The 19,158-nt window shown below is 44.9% G+C and overlaps 1 protein-coding gene across 1 annotated transcript; it reads left to right on the top strand.

The window, feature by feature from the left end:
• The first annotated feature begins 1,101 nt into the window (after positions 1 to 1,101).
• On the top strand, positions 1,102 to 18,492 carry mapk3 (mitogen-activated protein kinase 3). The gene is made up of 9 exons (XM_039764959.1): positions 1,102 to 1,371; positions 7,314 to 7,496; positions 7,602 to 7,791; positions 12,409 to 12,525; positions 16,458 to 16,572; positions 16,666 to 16,797; positions 16,885 to 16,994; positions 18,136 to 18,277; positions 18,383 to 18,492. Exons 1-8 carry the CDS (start codon positions 1,175 to 1,177, stop codon positions 18,253 to 18,255), a joined length of 1,164 nt encoding a protein of 387 aa, XP_039620893.1. The 5' UTR covers positions 1,102 to 1,174; the 3' UTR covers positions 18,256 to 18,277; positions 18,383 to 18,492.
• The last annotated feature ends 666 nt before the right edge of the window (positions 18,493 to 19,158 follow it).

Genomic DNA, 19,158 nt, shown 5'->3' on the forward strand with positions numbered 1-19,158 from the left:
AGTAACAGATGGATTTGTCAGAGGGGTGTACAGAGAAATGCAGCATGTGCTGTACAGTAACATTAAAAAGCATACATTAAAAATTAATATTAAATATTTATGGGTGCAGAGTTTAAAAAGTATTTAGAACTATAATAAACAAAATAGGCGGCACGGTGGTGCAGTGGTAGCGCTGCTGCCTCGCAGTTAGGAGACCCGAGTTCACTTCCCAGGTCCCCCCTGCGTTTAGTTTGCATGTTCTCCCCGTGTCTGCGTGGGCTTCCTCCGGGTACTCCAGTTTCCTCCCACAGTCCAAAGACATGCAGGTTAGGTGGATTGACGGTTCTGAATTGTCCCTGGGGTGTGGGTGTGTGTGTCCTGCGGTGGGTTGGCGCCCTGCCTGGGTTTGGTTCCTGCCTTGCACCCTGTGTTGGCTGGGATTGGCTCCAGCAGACCCTTGTGTTCGGATTCAATGGGTTGGAAAATGGATGGATGGATGGATAAGCAAAATACAATTCTGGCTTTCCTGTAAATGCAAATATCATACTAGAGCACTCTTCTGATTGCAGAACAAGAAAAGATAAAAGTCCAGCTAAACCACCCGACTGATGAGACTTTGAGAGTGGCCCACTGATTTGTGGTTGGAATGAAAGCCACAGCGGCACTCCAGGACTGAACTTGGGAACCCCTGGCACAAAACAGATCAGGGACATTTGAAAAAAAAAAAAAGAATAAATAAACAGATTATGATGACGATTATATTGAGTCTGCTAGTAAACAGTGAATTAATTAACTGCTTAACTATCCATTGATGTACAAACCCCGTTTACTCACTTCAGGGTACCCCCGTGTTTACTGACACCTCCTTATTTTACAGCTGGCATTATGCTTTTCTGTCAACATCTCTGCTCTGACTATTCGCCATGCCTGATATTATGCGCTGATTTACTGGAGCCTCGCTGCGAGTGACAGCCCCGCTAGCTGCCCACGTTCATTCCTCACGCGCGTCCTCCCCGCAAAGCGAGAGCTCAGCAGCCTCCACAGAGCTTCACGGCGCCTGCGCAGTAGCGAGCGCGCACCCTTCCGCCCGCCTTCGTCGTGGGCGGCGACCAGGCGGTGTCGCGCACGGCGACGAAGAGGAAGGCCGTGCGCGTCCCCACAGGCAGTACGGAGAGCGAACCAGAGAGCGGTAGCTATGGCGGACACTAGTAACAGCAATGGCAGTGGGGCCGCGGCGGTATCCGGAGCCGGCGCCGCAGGAGCAACCGGCGCTGCCGGAAACACCGAAGCTCCCAAGTTGAGTCCGGAGTCGGTCAAGGGCCAGTTCTTCGATGTGGGCCCTCGCTACACCGACCTGACGTACATCGGGGAGGGGGCCTACGGGATGGTGTGGTAAGCGAGCGAGCGAGTGAAGAGGGCCTGGTTGGGGCGGGGTAGGGGGGCAATGGAGGGGATACGAACGGAGTGGTAGAAGGGGTAGCGGACAGCACGACTGCGGCTCAGTCCAACCCATTCCACCCCACGCCAGCAGAGGCGAGGCTAGGCGGGGATTCAGGGCCCGGGGGTGGGGGGGGGCAAACACAGGCGCGGCCGATTCATCGATCGCTCGGGATCTGCGGGCGAGGGCCGCGAGGACTAAAGCAGATCCATGGAGGGTGGATTTGTGGTGGAGAGGGTGGCACGGCAGGCGATGTACCAAGGCACTGCGGAGGGAGCGATCCGAGCAGCCAGAAAACGGGTGGAGGAAGAGGCGAGGCGGCGCACAGATTTGCAGCAGGGTTGAGCCTCATCCATCCCAGCTGACGGATTGATCGGGAGGGGGCGGGAGGTGACGGCAGTGGGCAGGAGGCAGGATGCGAACGTGTCTGGGGCTGATCCGGATTGGGATGTGTAAGGGGGTGTCAGGGCATGGATGGGGTGTTCATTTATCTTCTTCCCGTCATTATTGAAGGTGTTGAGGCGACAGTATCGTTTATTTATTATTATTATTATTAATGGAAGGTGGGCACAGGACCCCATGCTGATGCTGCCTTGGTAGAAGAGCCCTGCTGCATCCTCCTCCTCCTTTTGTTGAGTGTTGAAGGCTCTCTCTGCATAGCAGTGCCTCCACTTCTGTGGGTGGATTACAGCTTGCTTTGTAAATGCATCACTCCAGAAGACAGCACCCTCTTTTCTCATATCAGAAGTGCACAACTGTGCGCCTGCAGCTTTTTCAAAGAATAAAGAGGACACCATGCAACCCCCCCCAGTTTCACTTTGGGTTGAGGTGTTAATGGTGGCAGCTATCAGATGTAAACAGAATTTAGAAAGGAATCAAAACTGCGCTACTCCTGTGATTATTAGGAGGTGCAGGAACGCCTGATCATTTAGACGTAATAGGTTGGAGATCAAGCCCTTCAGATCCTTGATGTCTGCCTCAGCAGCTGTGTATATGGTGGCACTTGTGGAGTCCTCTACTCCTCACCCACTGAGGCCTGCTGTTGAGCAGCAGCATCTGGTGATGCCACCTCTGCGTTTGCGCCAAATCTCAATCCCGACTCTTCATGTGTAGCTGCTGTGTGTTTACGAAGCTTTTTGAGACTCTGGCTTGATGAGGTTTGTCTACTGATAGTAGCTGTTAGATATTGTAATTAGGTGGCATTCACTTCTGGTGATCAATTTTGTCCCCTCGTACTGTAACACCTGTTCCCTAACAGTCCCTCAGACTGATGCTTACTCAGTTATCCTGACCTCTCTTGTAAGTCGCTTTGGATAAAAACATCTGCTAGGCAAACAAATGTGCAGTCGTCCCTCGGCATCCACAGGGGTTTGGTTCCAGGGCCGTCCGTGGACACCAAAATCCACAGATGCTCATGGCATAAAATAGCATAATATTTGCATATAACCTGCGCATATCCTCTTGTATACTTCATATCCTGTGTACTGTACATTACTTATAATGCCTGATACGATGCAAATGTTATGTAAATAGTTGTTAGACTGTATTGTTTAGGGAATAATGACAAGAAAAAAATAGTGTGTACGGTACAGACTTTTTATTTTTTAGTCCCCCGAGGGGAAGTTGTGTTTTGGGGGTCAGAGCACAGGGTCAGCCATTGTATTGCACCCCGCAGCAATTTTCAGTTTAAGGGCCCAACGGAGTAGGATCCCTTTTGGCAGTAATGGAATTTGAACTGGCAACCTTCCAGACGCCAGCGCAACTACTTAGCCTCAGAGCCACCACTCCGCCATAACATGTCGGCAACAACTTCACAGTTTCTTTCTCTCCGCATTGACAGCTTAGTTTTGTTTAATGAGAGAGAACTACATAGAATGACATTTTACAAGTACATATAGCAAGTATAAGTAAAGAAAATATGAATGCATTCTTCCTCTGTCACACTGCACACAATACTAGTATTGAACAAATGAGACACGGGAGAAGTCGGATGAGGTGGCTCGGGCATCTGATCAGGATGCTTCCCTGGTTAATGGTGTTCTGGGCACGTCTAACTGGGAGGAGGCCCCGGGGAAGACATGCTGGAGGGAGTATGTCTCTCGGCCGGCCTGGGAACGTCTCAGGATTTCCCAGGAAGTACTAGAAGAAGTGGCTGGGGAGAGGGCAGTGTGGGTGTCTCAGCTCAAGCTGCTGCCCCCGCAACCCGACCTCGGATAAGCGGAAGAGGATGGATGGATGAGACACGAGACTCTCAATGCTCAAACGACGGTTGCCATGCTGGAGAGAGAGAGAGAGAGACTGATGATGTGTGAAATGGCAGGAGACCACCGCAGGGTATGCCAACACATCACACATCGTGCTTGGCACGTGGTGAATTCAAGATTTGCTTTTGGGAACTTTTTGGAATTCTTTCTTTTGTTTGTAATCTTTTTCAACCAGATCCATGGATATGGAAGGCTGATTCTAAATGGTGTTAAAGGAATATTCCTTCCTAAAACGATATTGGTTTTATATATTATTTACTTCAGGTTCTTTATAGTGGAGGCCAAGAAAATATTCTAATCGCATGGTTTCATGTAGGATGGAGAGAAAGAAAGTTAAGACATTACAGAACTTAGTGGGGCACAGTGGCAGCAATCTGAAAAAGACAAAAAACCTCGCGCTACTCGTGTCACATAATCCACGTGTCCGTTATCCAGTCGCTGCCTCGAAACGTGCGGAACGAATGCGTGGAGTTTCGTATCGCACAAAGCGAATTATGAGAAGCCCTTACGGGGATGAATGATGAGGAAAGTGGCAGAGGTAAATGGGCCATCAGAAGAATTTTGTGTATTTTTATTTTGGGGGCGTTAGGACCCTTACTATGTGGTGTTATAAGAGGGATACACGAGGTTGGGTCTCTACCTGAGTCAGTGGCTACAGGACTTGTTTCACCGCTGTTTAAAAAAAAAAAGTACTCGTTGCTATCATGAAAATTGTAATCCAGTAACTACTTTGTGCAGGGCTACCACTTTTAAAGTAAAGTGTGTTACGTAGTCCGGTTACTTTCATAACGCAATATTTGATTTCTTGAAGTAAAAATGCCTGTTTTAAAAAAACGGCACTGCCCAGTGAACTGTCCAGTTTTTCATACGAAACAAGACAAAGGACTGCACTGTTCATAATAATAATAATAATAACCTTTATTTATATAGCACATTTTCATACAAATAATGTAGCTCAAAGTGCTTAATGCATAATGCATTACATTTTTAATAACGAACTAGGCAGCATATTTAGTAGCCTTTTTTTTTTTCTTCTTTCTCATAAACGCCAAAAGTGACTCTACTTCGTTGGGCCCTCATCCTGCAATTGCTCCGTCCTGGTAGTGACGTTAATCTGCATCCAGCCCTCATGTAGGCCAAAAACCTGGGGGTTGGTGGCAGAATTGGCACTCCCGCCACCATAAAAACCCTCCTACTGGTTCCATTCCATCTGAACTTGTGTGGTGCTGAGGTGTCACCCATTCCATGGCTGCACTTGGGTCCTAATCTGGGATCCTGAGTTGGTTTGTCATGTGGTGGGTGCGACAATGTGCTGTATCAGCGCCTGCTCCTAATCTCTCTCTCTCTCTGTCTCTCTCTTTCCTCGTTTATGAAGTATAGGGAAAGTATTGTAATCGTCCAAAAATTCAATGTCGAGCTTTTGATGAATCTCGACGTTTTAGACATTGGTGACTTTCTCGTGTACGAAGTGTAGGGAAAGTATTGCAATCGTCCAAAAATTCAATGTCGAAATTTTGATGAATCTCAAAAATTCAATGTCGAGATTTTGATGAATCTCGACGTTTTAGACATTGCTGACTTTCTCGTGTAGGAAGTGTAGGGAAAGTATTGTAATCGTCCAGAAATTCCCTTTCGAGATTTTGATGAATCTCGATGTTTTAGTCCTCCCTGAGTCCGAAAATACCATTTTTGGGATTATGTCTGTGTGTGTCTGTCTGTGTAAACATGATAGCTTGGGTACAAGTATTTGATACAAAACGTCAATTTCTATCAACTTTTGGGCTATTTCCGCTAACCGGAAGTGGTACTTTACCTTTTATTCGTGTAGCTGCAGTGTCTGATTTATTCAATTTTACTTTTATAATAATTGTTTGATTTGTTGTGATGGTTTTTTAATGTCCATAATATAAAAACTTTATCCTTGTCTTGCGGTGTACTCCTCAAATATCCATCCCCATATCTGAGCATACAAGAAAGTCGAGGGGAGAGCACTCCCGATTTTTTTTTTTTCTTTCTTTCTATTGTAAGTAATGAGTCAAGTGTGTTACTTTTCAAAGTAATGCTCCCTAAAACTGGTAGATTGCAAGCTCATAGCCAAAGTTTGGTTGACCAGGTTGAAAACGGTGTCACCTCAAATCCTACATGAAGATCAAACTTGAGGAGGTGCCAGGGAGATCAGTCGGGCAAAGTCTGGTGGTGCTAATTCTCCCAAGAAGTTTGTAATGAAGGAAAATCGATGGGAGATGTACATCATGTAGAAGTTCCTGATACTTTAGGGTTACATTTTCTTTGGCTTAGAAGTATGTTTTTTTTTTTTATATAGACTGTATTTGATGTAAATATTGTAGGCTTGTGTCTTATGCCAGTATTGTAAAGTAATGATAATAATTCTTTACATTTACGTAGCGCCTTTCTCAGTACTCAAATCGCTCTCCACATAGGGAGGACCTGAGATGTGAACCCATGATCTCCTTACTGCAAGTCAGCATGCGTGATGGAGTCAAGAAAGACCCAGATTCTACACTACAAGAATTTTGGGATTTTCGAGACCGGAAGAAAATGTTAACTTTCCCGTTAATTCCCCCAACTTCCCTTGACACTTGCTAAACGTCCATTTCGAAGACTTCACAAAACTCTGGGATGGGATCGGGAATTCATGGGAGTCGTGTCGCCTACCGCCATCGTTTCAACGCAGTCTGTATTTCATGAGGGGAGGGAACCCACCATTGCTTCGACACAGTCTGAAGTTCACGGGGACCTGCTGGGACGTGTTCAGGCCTTTACGGGGGCCCATTGCTTTCATGCGATTTGGACTTCATGACTCTCGAGGGATGTGGGGCGATGGCAGTAAGACAGGTGGTGGTTTTTGGAGTTGTGTGTTATTTGCTTTGGGGCCGTTTTGCCACCGGTGCAGAGGTCTGAAAGTAGGTGCCAACCAAAGTCCGGATTTGAGTGTGGAGCCAACACTACTACATTGTACAAATCACAAACAAACATGCATAACATCAGGCCAGAAAGTGTTCACTGTTCGTCACTTTTACTCGCACACTCTTGGTACTTGGTGGCTTGTTGTGCTTGGTAGTCTATTGTGTTGTTTTAAGTGTGAGGGTTTCTGTGCTCAAAGTGAGGCCTGCACTTGGCGAGTAAGCAGGCTGTAAAGATAAGGCAGTAGCTGTAATCTGTCAAGGGCGCGGTGGCGACAAGGCCGGGCTCCATGATCGTAAGCTTTGCTAGCAGACGGCCTGGCCAGAAAACATGGGCCTAAGTAATTCCCGCCTAATGGGTTTAAGTGCCATTCTAACTGACATGCTTGCTTCTTGCACTCTGTCTTTCTTTAGCAATGCTTAATGCAGAGGAAAGAGGAGATGGGCAAAGATAACAGTCTGAGCAAATGATCTCATTTGAGCAAATGTGGAGTGTGAGGTTAGTGAAAGAGAACATGCAGACCAGCTGCTCAGCTGTGGACCCAGCAGGATGCACAGCATTGCAACCACCTAAAGTGCCAGGCTTAAAAGGGAACTGTTACTTCGTCCTCGGTGGGGGTTGGGCTGCTTGTTTTTGCTTATCAGAACCCACGTTATGAAATGTGGTATTTTAATTATTATTATTATTATTTTTAATCTATCATTTAGCTCAGCCTATGATAACGTGAACAAACATCGGGTGGCCATCAAGAAGATCAGCCCATTTGAGCACCAGACTTACTGCCAGCGCACTCTGCGTGAGATTAAGATCCTGCTGCGCTTCAGACATGAGAACATCATTGGGATCAACGACATTCTGAGGGCGCGTTCGCTCCAGAACATGCGTGACGTGTATCCTTTACTGCAGTCGTGCCGCTAGAGTGGGCTTTGGGAGCTTTGGGCGTGTCCGGCTGGTTCCACGTTGTCATGGGTTCTCCTTGACTAGCTGTCGGCCAGCTACATTGTGCAGGACCTGATGGAGACTGATCTCTACAAGCTCCTCAAGACGCAACAGCTCAGCAATGATCATATCTGCTACTTCCTGTATCAGATTCTGCGTGGCCTCAAATACATCCACTCAGCAAATGTTCTCCACCGGGACCTGAAGCCGTCCAACCTGCTGATTAATACCACTTGTGATCTTAAGGTGAGGCACCTAGGGGTCTGTGTGCGTTATCATCCACGTGGGGTGAATTCTTTCAAACTCGCTTTATATCACATTAACAAATTTGATACTAACCAACTATGCATTTGGCATATCGTTCAAGACGTCTACTTTGTGCAGGGCAAAAGGAATTTTTACTGACAATGTTGGTTTCCTCCCACAGTCCAAAGACATGCAGGTTAGGTGCATTGGCGATCCTAAATTGTCCCTAGTGTGTTCTTGGAGTGGGTGTGTGTGCGCCCTGCGGTGGGCTGGCGTCCTGCCCGGGGTTTATTTCCTGCCTTGCGCCCTGTGTTGGCTGGGATTGGCTCCAGCAGACCCCGTGACCCTCTAGTTAGGATATAGCGGGTTGGATGATGGATGGATGGATGTTGACAGACCTCCGAGTATTTCACTTTTTATTGACCATATCACAATTCCAGTGGGTCACAAGTTTACATTAAATTTTGTTAACTGGGCTGAATATTTTTTCCAAAAAATGCAGTTTTCTGAAAAGCATACAAAGCAACAGTTTCACATGTAAATCAACATAAAGTGTCTGTTGCACCAGTTTGCCGTCTCTTGTGGCTCAAGCTGCTCTCAGGCGGCATGACGGCTGGCAGGGATGAGCGGCAGGCTGGCTGCCAGGTTGTCTTTGCATGGCTGGGGTGGAAGCGGCAGTCACAGTCGCAGTGCAATGCAGTCTGGTTTGTACCTCTTGCCATTGTAAGTGACAGTCCACCCAGGCGGACATTCCCAGAGGTGCATCAGCCAGAGGAACATGATCAGTTGATACAGGTACCTCACTTTCGTGTTTGATCGCAATCTCCAGATCACTGGCATCAAAATCGGAGTCTGACAAATCAGAGTCCAATTCAGTGATAATATGCAAAACGTCATCCACGGGGTATTTTCGCTTCGATCTCTCACCAGATGATGATACCATTTTTGCTGTTGTTTGCTCTTCACACGAGCACAAGGATGGATTCTCGGTTGGACCAACCAAGCTAGCTTTCCTTCTAGCAAAGAGAGTCCAACTAAAATGTAACGGTGGGTTATGTCACCGTTTACGGTTGATTACCACCCTCGACACCTCGTGTTGACAAAAGTCGACATTCGCCCTAAAAGAGTTAAACAGCTTGGAACATTCCAGAAAATGACCTCAAGCCTTTAGGTGATTAGACAATTAGCTTCTCATAGCCAGTTAGCCTAATCGGATTCAACATGTCGCTGTGTGTTAAGGCCGACCATCAAACTCATTGCCTCTTTGCTTGACATAATGGAAAAATCAAAACACATCAGCCAAGACCTCCCAAAAAAAAAAAACTTGTGGGCCTCCACAAATCTGGTGCATCCTTGGGAACAATTTCCAAAAAGCCTAAGGGTTCCACATTCATTTGTTCAAACAATAATGCACAAGTATAAACACCATGGGACCACCCAGGCGTCATACCAGTCAGGAAGGAGACGCATTCTGTCTCCTAGAGAAGAACGGACTTTGGCACGAAAAGTGCAAATCAGTCCCAAAACAATAGTAAAGGAACCTTGTGAAGGTGATAGGAGGACACAGGTAGACAAGTATGGATATCCACAGTAAAATGAGTCCGATATCAACATCACCTGAAAACCCACTCAACAGAGAAGAAGCCAATTCTCCAAAACCACCATTAAAAGCAGACCGCAGTTTGCAATGGGACATGGAGACAAAGATCTTACCTTCTGGAGAAATGTCCTCTGGTCTGATGAATCCAAGAGCGAACTGTTTTGGGCGTAACAGCATCTCAGCCATCAAGCTTGGGCAGGGGATTTCATCATGTGACTGGTGCACTTCACAAAACAGATGGCATCACGAGGAAGGAAAATGATTGAGATACACTGCAGCAGCATCTCAAGAGCTCAGCAAGGAAGTTGATGCTCAGTCGCAAATGAGCCTTCCAGATGGGTAATGACCCCAAGGAGACCTCCAGAGTTGGGGCAAAATGGCTTAAGGATAACAAGGGCAAGGTATTGGAGTGGAGTGGAGTGGAGCTGCTGACCGCTGGAGCTAAAACTGGGTCTGGTGGGTTTTTTTTGTGTTATTGCTGAACTGGGCTCTGATGTATTTTGATGCAAGTGATCCTGGTGATGGAAAATGAAAGTGATGTACCAGCATCAGCTGATCATAGTGCTGAATGTGTTTGTGTAGTGGCTGACAGCTGTGTGAAGACACTCCCTGTATGTTGTTATGAGTCAAAACCCATCTTGAAAGAGTTAGGATGGACCAGTGACTATGCATGTGCAACATTTTGTGAAAATCAGTCTATCCATTTTTGTATTATTGGCGAACAAGTTATGATTTATATATACTAGCCGTGGTACCTGTGACAAACGGGGGACAGAATAATTCAAAAATGTTTGCGATCTCTTGCCATACCCTCAGCGCCTGTCCTCTTTATTCACTTGTGCGTTAACGTCACTTCATTGGCACTCTCTCTGTTGAACACATTCTTGTCTTCTCACACTCTGTCTTTATTTTCGAGGTGCTTTCCTCACCGCCTTTACACTTTCATACTTGCCGTCCTGGATGCCAACTCTCAGCGTGCCTCTTCTGTCTTCATCAGTGGTCTGTCTCGTAAAGTGTGCTTCTCGGATTATTTTTGAGGTTTTATTCTTCTCGTCTTAGAAGGTGACACTCTCAGAGCCTTTACTAATAACTCTTCACCGACGCTCCATCTCTCAAGCACATTCCCGTAAAACCTGCCTGTCAGACTCTGTCATTATTTTTGAGGCTCCTTCCTCATCTCCCATCTGCTGCCTCCTTTACTCCTTCTCGTGTGGCTCATTCTTGTACTTGATCGTTCTTTGCATCACCAAAGCCAAATTGACCAATTGGATTACTCTTAGGGACTGGACACCAATCTTAGTGTTTTATTGTATAGCACATATATTATAAAAGGAAATCCTGAGACAACACTTTTTCAAAGAGATAATTTAAAGTCCCGCGAGACAAAACTTTGGCTATGAGGTTTTTTTTTCCCCAAGTCCTGCCCTCCTCTCAACCATATTCAACCACGCCCACGGCCCTCTCACCTCTCATTGGCGTGAATGCTTTTGTCAGACACACACAGTTCCTGCTCTCTTAGCTCTTATAAATTTTTACGTTTTCCTCACTTAAAGTTACCAATAAAAGAAGACGTATTATGTCCAAATCTTATTGAAGAATTTCATCACAAAGTGTTATCAACAGAAGAAATCCTGGCATAGAGAATGAAGTCAAATGAGTTAACGCCAAAAATGTCGATCGGTTACACTGCAAATGGGTTTAATGCGTATCAAAGGACTCTGCTGAAACAGTTGGTGGTGATGGTGCAGAAGATGAAAACATCAACTTGCAATATCATGAAGAATATCTACAACCGCTAACACCGTCTGGTCTTCCAGCAGCCAAATTACTGTTCAAAGGAGGATGCATCCAATAAAGGTGATGTAGTACCTCTCCCACGGATTACATTAGACACCAAAGGAGATCTTGATATGCCATTCATAATAAAACATTTACAGTTTCCCGTTAGAATAGCTTTTGCAAAGACAATTAAGAAATCTCAGAGACAAACATTCGGAAAAAGTCGGTTTATTCATTAGAGAGAATGAAACGAAATTCAGTCACGGGCAGGTATACGTTGCATTGTCACGATGGAAGTCCAAACACGGAATTAAAATTCAATGTGATATAGACGAAAAGTTAATTCAAAAAAACATTTTACAGTAAAAGTGTAAGTTTAAAAAGTATTTGCTTGTTAATTTCAAATCCAAACAGAACAAAATCGTGTAACGCAACAAATACCTCTAATGGAACGTGAAACATAATTTACTTTCAAATTATTAGATTTTACTATTTTTTAATATGGTTAATTACTCACTGTAATGTAAAATAGTTCTATTATGCATATGTAACAATTCCCATGAAAATAACAAACTGTTTAAATTTTACATCCACTTCCTCATTCGTGAGCGGCAGAGCCGCAAAGTGGCTTGCACGTAGCACCGGCCTGTGGGTTGGCAAGCGAAGCGAGCAGGGGCAAAGCCCCCTAGTGTGTATGTATGTGTGTGTATATATATATATATATATACACACACACACACACACACAGGGTGGTCCAGATCTAATTATGTAACTTTTAATGCAATGCACCTCGGAAACATTGCCGGTTATCGAGAAAAGGCGAATGCATCACACCTGCTGTTCGACTGACAAACGTCTCCCCGACATTTTGGAATGCAGGGAAGCTACTGCCATCAGCAACAAAAATTTTTTTTTTGTGAATTCTCTATGTAATAAACTTCATAAGTTATAGGGTAATGAAAATTGCATAATTAGATGTGGATCTATCTATCTATCTATCTATCTATCTATCTATCTATCTATCTATCTATCTATCTATCTATCTATCTATCTATCTATCTATCTATCTATCTATTATATAGTGCCTTTCACTTGCTATCTATCACTTTTCAGCAAGCATACAGCATGTGGGTAGAAGCTCTCCTCGCCCTTTGTTCACCGTTTCCTCTCACAGCAGTGCTTTCCTCAAATTCATTAGTAACCTCTTTGTAAATGTGATGTTTTTCTTTGTGTTTTAGATTTGTGACTTTGGCCTGGCTCGGATAGCTGACCCTGAGCATGACCACACAGGATTTCTCACAGAGTATGTCGCCACTCGCTGGTACCGGGCCCCCGAAATCATGCTGAACTCCAAGGTACGACCTGCTTTGTATAGTTGCCGAGGGTCTATTTTTGACTCCGGGAATTCAAGTATATTTAATGTTGGTCTTTTAGAGCGGTGCGGTTCAGTTATAAATCACAAACGTAATTTTGCTTGATAAGAGCTGGATGTGGGAGTTGTCATTTTGATAAATTTAGTAAGGAAGGAAGGGTTCATGTGGAGATTTAAGTGCCTGAGGAATAAGAGATAAATCGGGAAAGGTATATTGAGAGTGTGTTCAGGGTGAGTGTCTGGATTTAGGTCAGTGCAGGATTTACGTATAAGCTACACAAGCTATAGCTTAGGGCCCCCGCCTTCTTGGGGGCCCCCAAAACAAATTGTCCAAGTGAGCAATTGTCATATGTACTTATAAAGGGCCCCATGTCTCAAATAGCTTAGGGCCTTATCAAGTCTAAATCCGGCACTGATTTAGGTGGGATGGAATACGGAGTTAGAGTTCACATTGGCATGTTGGGGATGAGGGAGTGGGAAGTTCCATTCAGTCATTTTTGTATTGAGCTCTTCACGGGGTGCAGTTTGAAAGCGATGTAACGAGTTCACAGGTAAAATACAATTACTTCTTTACAGATTACTGATTATACAATGCATGCACATAAAAATTGAGATTTCTCAAAACAGAGCAGTTCACGTAACTGGGACCTAACAGTATCCATCCATTAACATTATCATTGAGCTATGACCAGTTGACAATGGAAGAGAAGAAAGCATCAGTGGGGAAAATAAACCTCTGGGGGGTCCATGGTCAGTCAGAACAGACAGAGTCCTTCATAGTCCTGGAGAAGTGTGTACCCGTCGTTTTTAATGTAGTTTTGGGAAAGGCGACTGAGTCAGGGATTAAAAATATGGACAGACAGATAGGTAGGTAGGTGGTACTTTATTTTTTCCCAATGGGTAACTTTAGTTTTTCACAAATAAATAAATGAATACATTTTATCACAAAGAAATGCTCACCAAAAATTACTAAAAACAAAAGTTCTGACTTGGCTAAAGATAACTTGAGTGGTCACAATGGGGCATTTTAAAAGGGTGTGTGTGTGTGTGTGTGTGTGTGTGTGTGTGTGTGTGTGTGTGTGTGAAGGAGCCCCCGTAGTGTTTCTTGACACACTTCAGATGAATAATTCATTGGCAGGAAGTCCTCAGTGTTAGTGTGGCAGAGAGAGGACGTGCAGCAACATTTATTTATATAGCACATTTTCATACAAACAGTAGCTCAAAGTGCTTTACATATTAAAGAATAGAAAAATGAAAGACACAATTATAAAACAAAATAAATCAACATTAATTAACATCGAATAAGAGTAAGGTTCAATGGCCAGGGGGGACAGAAAAAACAAAAAAACTCCAGATGGCTGGAGAAAAAATAAATTATTATCTTATAATTAAATCTTATTCATAATGGCACTCGGTTTTGTCTTCATCTTCTCCTTCTCTTCACCCGCCGGGGGTCCAGAGTTGGCCTCCCTCCATTGGGTCTCTCCTGAAGTGATGTTACCGGCCCACAGAGTTATAAAACGTGTAAAAGCAGCAGGGATTTGGATTTGTGGCTTTAAGATTATTAGAAGGTTGACTGGGTGTCATGTCGGTGTTGAGGGAGATTTGGAGGAGAGAGAAAGCGGAGGGCGAAGGAGATCACTGGGCTCCAGCGAGGTTTGGTGGGTTTGTGAGAACGGGATCCAGATCTGGTATTCCAGGGTTAATATCAGCACTGTTGTGAATGGAAGTTGTCTTTTTATCAGATTGACGACTGTAGCTCTCTGTCTGCTGTCATGGAAAGGAATTCCACCTTTACTTGTCTTTGAAATTCAGGAAGACGATTACTTTCGGTGTAAATTGTATCGCATGACTCCTTCAGTTTGGTGTCTTGTCCCTTTTTTTTTTTTTTTGCTTCATTATAGTTCATTGTCTGGCAGAATATTTCAACTCTTTGTTACTAACTGGTAGGCAGTTCACTGTGAGTTGCAGCTAACAAGGGTTACGACAGCTAATCGGCTAAACTGGCGCCATTTTCACCGATATGCTTGCACCTCCTTGATCAGAAAGAATACTGAGGCGTTACCGCTGGTGCTAATCCTCTCTGTTTTGTTGGTTTTTCCCCAACAGAGTAAAATATAAGCAATTCATGAGAAAGCAGAATGACAGCAGGTACAAGGGAGTAGAATAACGTGTTGAAATGATATGCTTTACAAACTGAGAACTGGTATCTGGTTAGACCATTTTAGACCTCCAGGCCGCGAAAGGAAGGTGTGAGTGAAGAAGGAGCTCCCTTGATGATGTGACGCTGTGCCACCCTGGCTCACATAGCTGTCTGTAATGCATTCAGTTCGAGGCCAGTGTCCATCGTTGAGCAGTCTAGGATAGGCCAGGTGTGGTCTGCCTCATTCTCTAAAGCCATGCTTAGGCCTCCAGAACAACACTTTAGAAATCGCCTCGTTTTCGCTTCTTAGGACGTGACCAGCAAAATGCAGGTGGCATCTTTTGAGTCGTGTAGTTATCTTGGGAATACCGCCATACAATTCTCTGTTTATCGTATGTTGACTCCAATTAATATTTTGAGCATGATGCAGCATTATGGGTATAGCATCCAACCAGCTTGGCGTCAAGCGCCTTTGTCGTGGTCCAAGACTTTGAGCAGTACATCAAAACTTTCTCCGCAGCTGTCTTGACAAGTGGTATTTTCAGCTGTTTGAAAAGTTACCCGTTTTCTGTCGGGCTGGCCAAGCTTTTGTCTTGTGCATGTTAACATCCTTATCTGACCAGTTCAAGATCTTTTCCAACTAAATTCTTCAAGATGACTTCTGTATCCTGTTTGTAACTCACATATTTAGTTTTGCTTGTGTTCATCACTAGACCAACATGATGAGCAGCACCTTCGCCTGCTTTGAGAAGTTCTTGGGCCTCGTTTATAGAGTTTGACAGGACAGCGATATCATCTGCAAAGTCAGTATACGTCGGTTAGGCAGACTGCCGAGCCACAGCTATCGCTCATGAAGGTCTCGAGCATCATGGCATAGTCCAGTATAATCACAGAGGGATGTGGCGCTCACGTATCCTCTTGTTGCACACCAGCTTCAATCCTGAAGAGGTTTGTGTTTCAATCTTCTGTGGTGAATTGAGCCAGCTGTGTCTTGGTCCAGTCCGTTTATACCGTTGATGATCTCTGAGGGCATCCCGTATGCCTGTGGAACTTCATCTATTTTCCACCTGTTGACAGAGTTGAATGCTTTTTTTCAAGTCACGGTTGGTAACCTGCACTCCAGAAGTTCTTTCATTATTAAATGTTAGGATCTGAGCCACAGTTGTTCTCCCCTTCCGCCATTTTGGTTTGGTCTCTGAAGGAACTCAACATGTGATTTGAGGCCCACAGGTTGAAGTGAGACCGATTCCTCCGTAGTTCTGAGGTGGGCTAAGGTCCCAGTCCTTTGGAAGGGGAGTGATTGCTGCCTGAGGCCATGCTGATGGACCATCACATTTAAGGTGTTGCCGCTCCATTTTGCAGCGGTCCCACTTTCCTGGTGTCAACGGGGATTTCATTTAACCTATAAGCCGTAATTGTTAGATACACTTTTAATGAACGCTCGCAGTTCTTCTGGCTGCTTAAGTCGTTGTTCATGCCCAGTTGTCCAAGTTGGTTCACCCCATAACAGCGATGGTTGCTCTAGCAGGTCCTTGAAATGGCTTTCCCAGTTTTCTAGTCTTCAGGTGGGTGTTTCTCCAATTATTCTGCCTTCACGAGAGGACTGCCTGCCTGTGACGTCGTTTACTATGGCCGAGGCGAGCTTAGACTATTGTTGTGTCGTAGCCTTTTGGCTGAATCTAACTTTGAGAATGTCTATATGAGAAGGTTCATTTTAGCAGGATGAAATAGACACACAGAATCACAACTGACCAGGTCTTCTTTCTCTCTAGGGCTACACCAAATCCATAGACATTTGGTCAGTTGGTTGCATCCTGGCTGAAATGCTGTCCAACAGGCCAATTTTCCCTGGAAAGCATTACCTAGACCAACTTAACCATATCCTGGGTAAGGATTTTCCTGGGCAAACGGAGATGCCGCATCTTTTCCCAACAGAGGACAAGAAAGCATGTTCTTAACCTTCTCTTTGGCTCTTGCCAGGTATTCTTGGCTCTCCATCGTTAGATGACCTGAATTGTATCATAAACCACAAGGCACGCAATTACTTGCAGTCCCTGCCACAGAAGCCTAAGATCGCCTGGAACAAGATGTTCCCCAAAGCGGATGGGAAAGGTAAACCCCTGGAGCCCTCCCTGTAAGGTGGCTGCTTTGTTTCCTTGTTTGTGTTTATTTATTTGTTTGATTCTCTTTGCCTTTCAGCTTTGGATCTGCTGGATCGAATGTTGACTTTCAACCCCAATAGGCGCATCACTGTGGAGGAGGCGCTGGCTCACCCTTACCTGGAGCAGTACTATGACCCAAGCGATGAGGTCAGTATGAAGTACATGGAGACTCGGTTGCAGTGAGAGGTCTTCATCCGCTTCTATACCGGACGTGTGTGTCCGGCCAGTACTGGCCTTTCGGTGATGTCTACGACTCTTCGTTTTCTGTGGCACACTGATTTTTTTTTTACAACATACATCTTTATTACAAAACAAAAGTCTGAAGTTTAGTGCATACGTTTTCATTTCTTGCAGGTTTTCTGAAGCCTAATCAAAATTATACATGCAGGGTCAAAAATATTCATACATCATACCTAATAATTTGGTCACATGTCCCTTCGCTCGATCAGACGCCTCTAGTAGCCATCAACAAGCTTGTGGCCGAATCCTGGTTGGATATTTGACCACTCTTCTTGGTAGATTTCACCCAAATTTGTTGGTTTCCAGGCACGGCCCCAACCTTTAAGCATAGTCCAGATATTTTCAATAGGGTTGAAGCCGGGACTTTGGGCAGGTCTTTCCAAACGCTTCATGTCAGCCTGATTTAGCCATGATGTTTGAGACTCCTAGTCCTGTTGGAAAATCCAGTTGTGTCCAAGTTTCCACCCTCCAGCTGATGGTCTGAGATTACGCTGAAATAAATGTGAAGTATTCTCCTATTATTCTACTGACAATGCACCAGTTCCCCTGACAGCAAGACCGCTCCAGAACTTGATGCTACCACCACCATGCTTAACTGTTCTTGCCTCACCTTTTCTCCACCGTACATACGTCTGGCCACTGTGACCAATCAACTCCATTTTTGACTTACGTGACCATTTCCTCCATATTTTTTATCCATGTGATCAGATTCATCTTCTGAAGGGTATTCGAGAACAAACACAAAACACAATTCATGTTACACGAGAACAGAGAACATAAGAGGGAGATCATTCAGTCCATCGAGGTCATTTGTTTTATCATTTTGAACCTGTGATGGTTTCAGAACACGCACAATAAATGAAGACTTGTTTTCTTGTAATAAAGGTGTATGTTGTATGGTCATTCTGTCGCAGAACAAGAACACTTGTACAGTACAAATCATTGAAAGCCCACTACTGCCCTGACACGCATGCCCGTTAGATGAACGGATGGAAACCTTTGACCACAACTGCAACGGAAACGCTCAACTTGTGCCATATTTTCACAGCCAGTGGCAGAGGAGCCTTTCACGTTCAACATGGAGCTGGACGACTTGCCCAAGGAGAAGCTAAAGGAGCTGATCTTTGAGGAAACTGCACGTTTCCAGGCCACCTACCAGGGCTCTTGAGGAGGCAGTGGATACCACTTTGGTGAGTCCGGTAACGGTAGCTGCAGTGTTTCTCGTTAGGCTGCATCGCGTGGGCATAACTGAAGCTGACCCCCTCTTCCTACTTGTGTGCCCCTTCTTTTCACAGGTGGCGTAATCTCCCTTTTTGTCTCTGAAGTGGATGACGGAGAAGGCGAGTGACACAGGACTTTTTTTCTTTTCCTGCAGAAGAACAAAAACAGATAAACAAAAAAAAAACGGAAACAAAAGTGAACTAGAAAACCCAACCAAATACTTTGTAATGCTCCAGCGTACTCGCACCAAACCTGTACCTCGCCCCACCCTCATACCTCTTTTCTGCTCAGCAAAGTCCTGCTTTTGTTCCTCGATGCTCTTGTGGCCAAGGTCTTTAGCGTTAAGAGTGCAGCTGTAACTGCAAGCACAGTTTTGTGGTCTTTCAGATTGGGGGGGGGCTAGTGTTTGAAGGTTGTCCTGTGCTGCTGGCTGTGCCCGTTTCCTTTTCCTTCTACCTTGACCCAATTCCCTTTGCTTTCTGACCCAGGACTCTTCCGTTCTGGTGTCACGTGGGAAAGTTCACTTGACCGGATGGTCTGCTGCAGGGTTCCGTTGCGTGATTTTTGTTTTTTTTTTTTTACTTTTACTCTGTTAGCTGTGCGGTCTCGTCTGTGTATCATTTCTGGAGGGCCCCCAATACCTTTGCCCTAACGTTTGTGTCCCCCACACCCGTCTTCACGCTGCTTTGCTCCCCGCTGTTGTCTGGACAGAGGAGCAAAACTGAGGCACAAGCAGACAGATGATCTTTGTGATTTTTGTTTTTCGTTGTTATTCCAATGAGGAGACAATGAGCAATTGGACTGGATAAATTTGTCCGAATTGTGGGAAACGTCGGCACGACGACGGTGT

Source organism: Polypterus senegalus, chromosome 10, assembly GCF_016835505.1.
Source record: "Polypterus senegalus isolate Bchr_013 chromosome 10, ASM1683550v1, whole genome shotgun sequence".
NCBI classification, from domain to species: Eukaryota; Metazoa; Chordata; class Cladistia; order Polypteriformes; family Polypteridae; genus Polypterus; species Polypterus senegalus.

Bases quoted from the DNA above. Each gene is read 5' to 3' on its own strand.
- mapk3 (XM_039764959.1), top strand. From the start codon at position 1,175: ATGGCGGACACTAGTAACAGCAATGGCAGTGGGGCCGCGGCGGTATCC. The intron at 12,526-16,457 runs GTACGACCTGCT...CTTTCTCTCTAG, and splicing joins AAATCATGCTGAACTCCAAG to GGCTACACCAAATCCATAGA. The intron at 16,573-16,665 runs GTAAGGATTTTC...GGCTCTTGCCAG, and splicing joins CCAACTTAACCATATCCTGG to GTATTCTTGGCTCTCCATCG.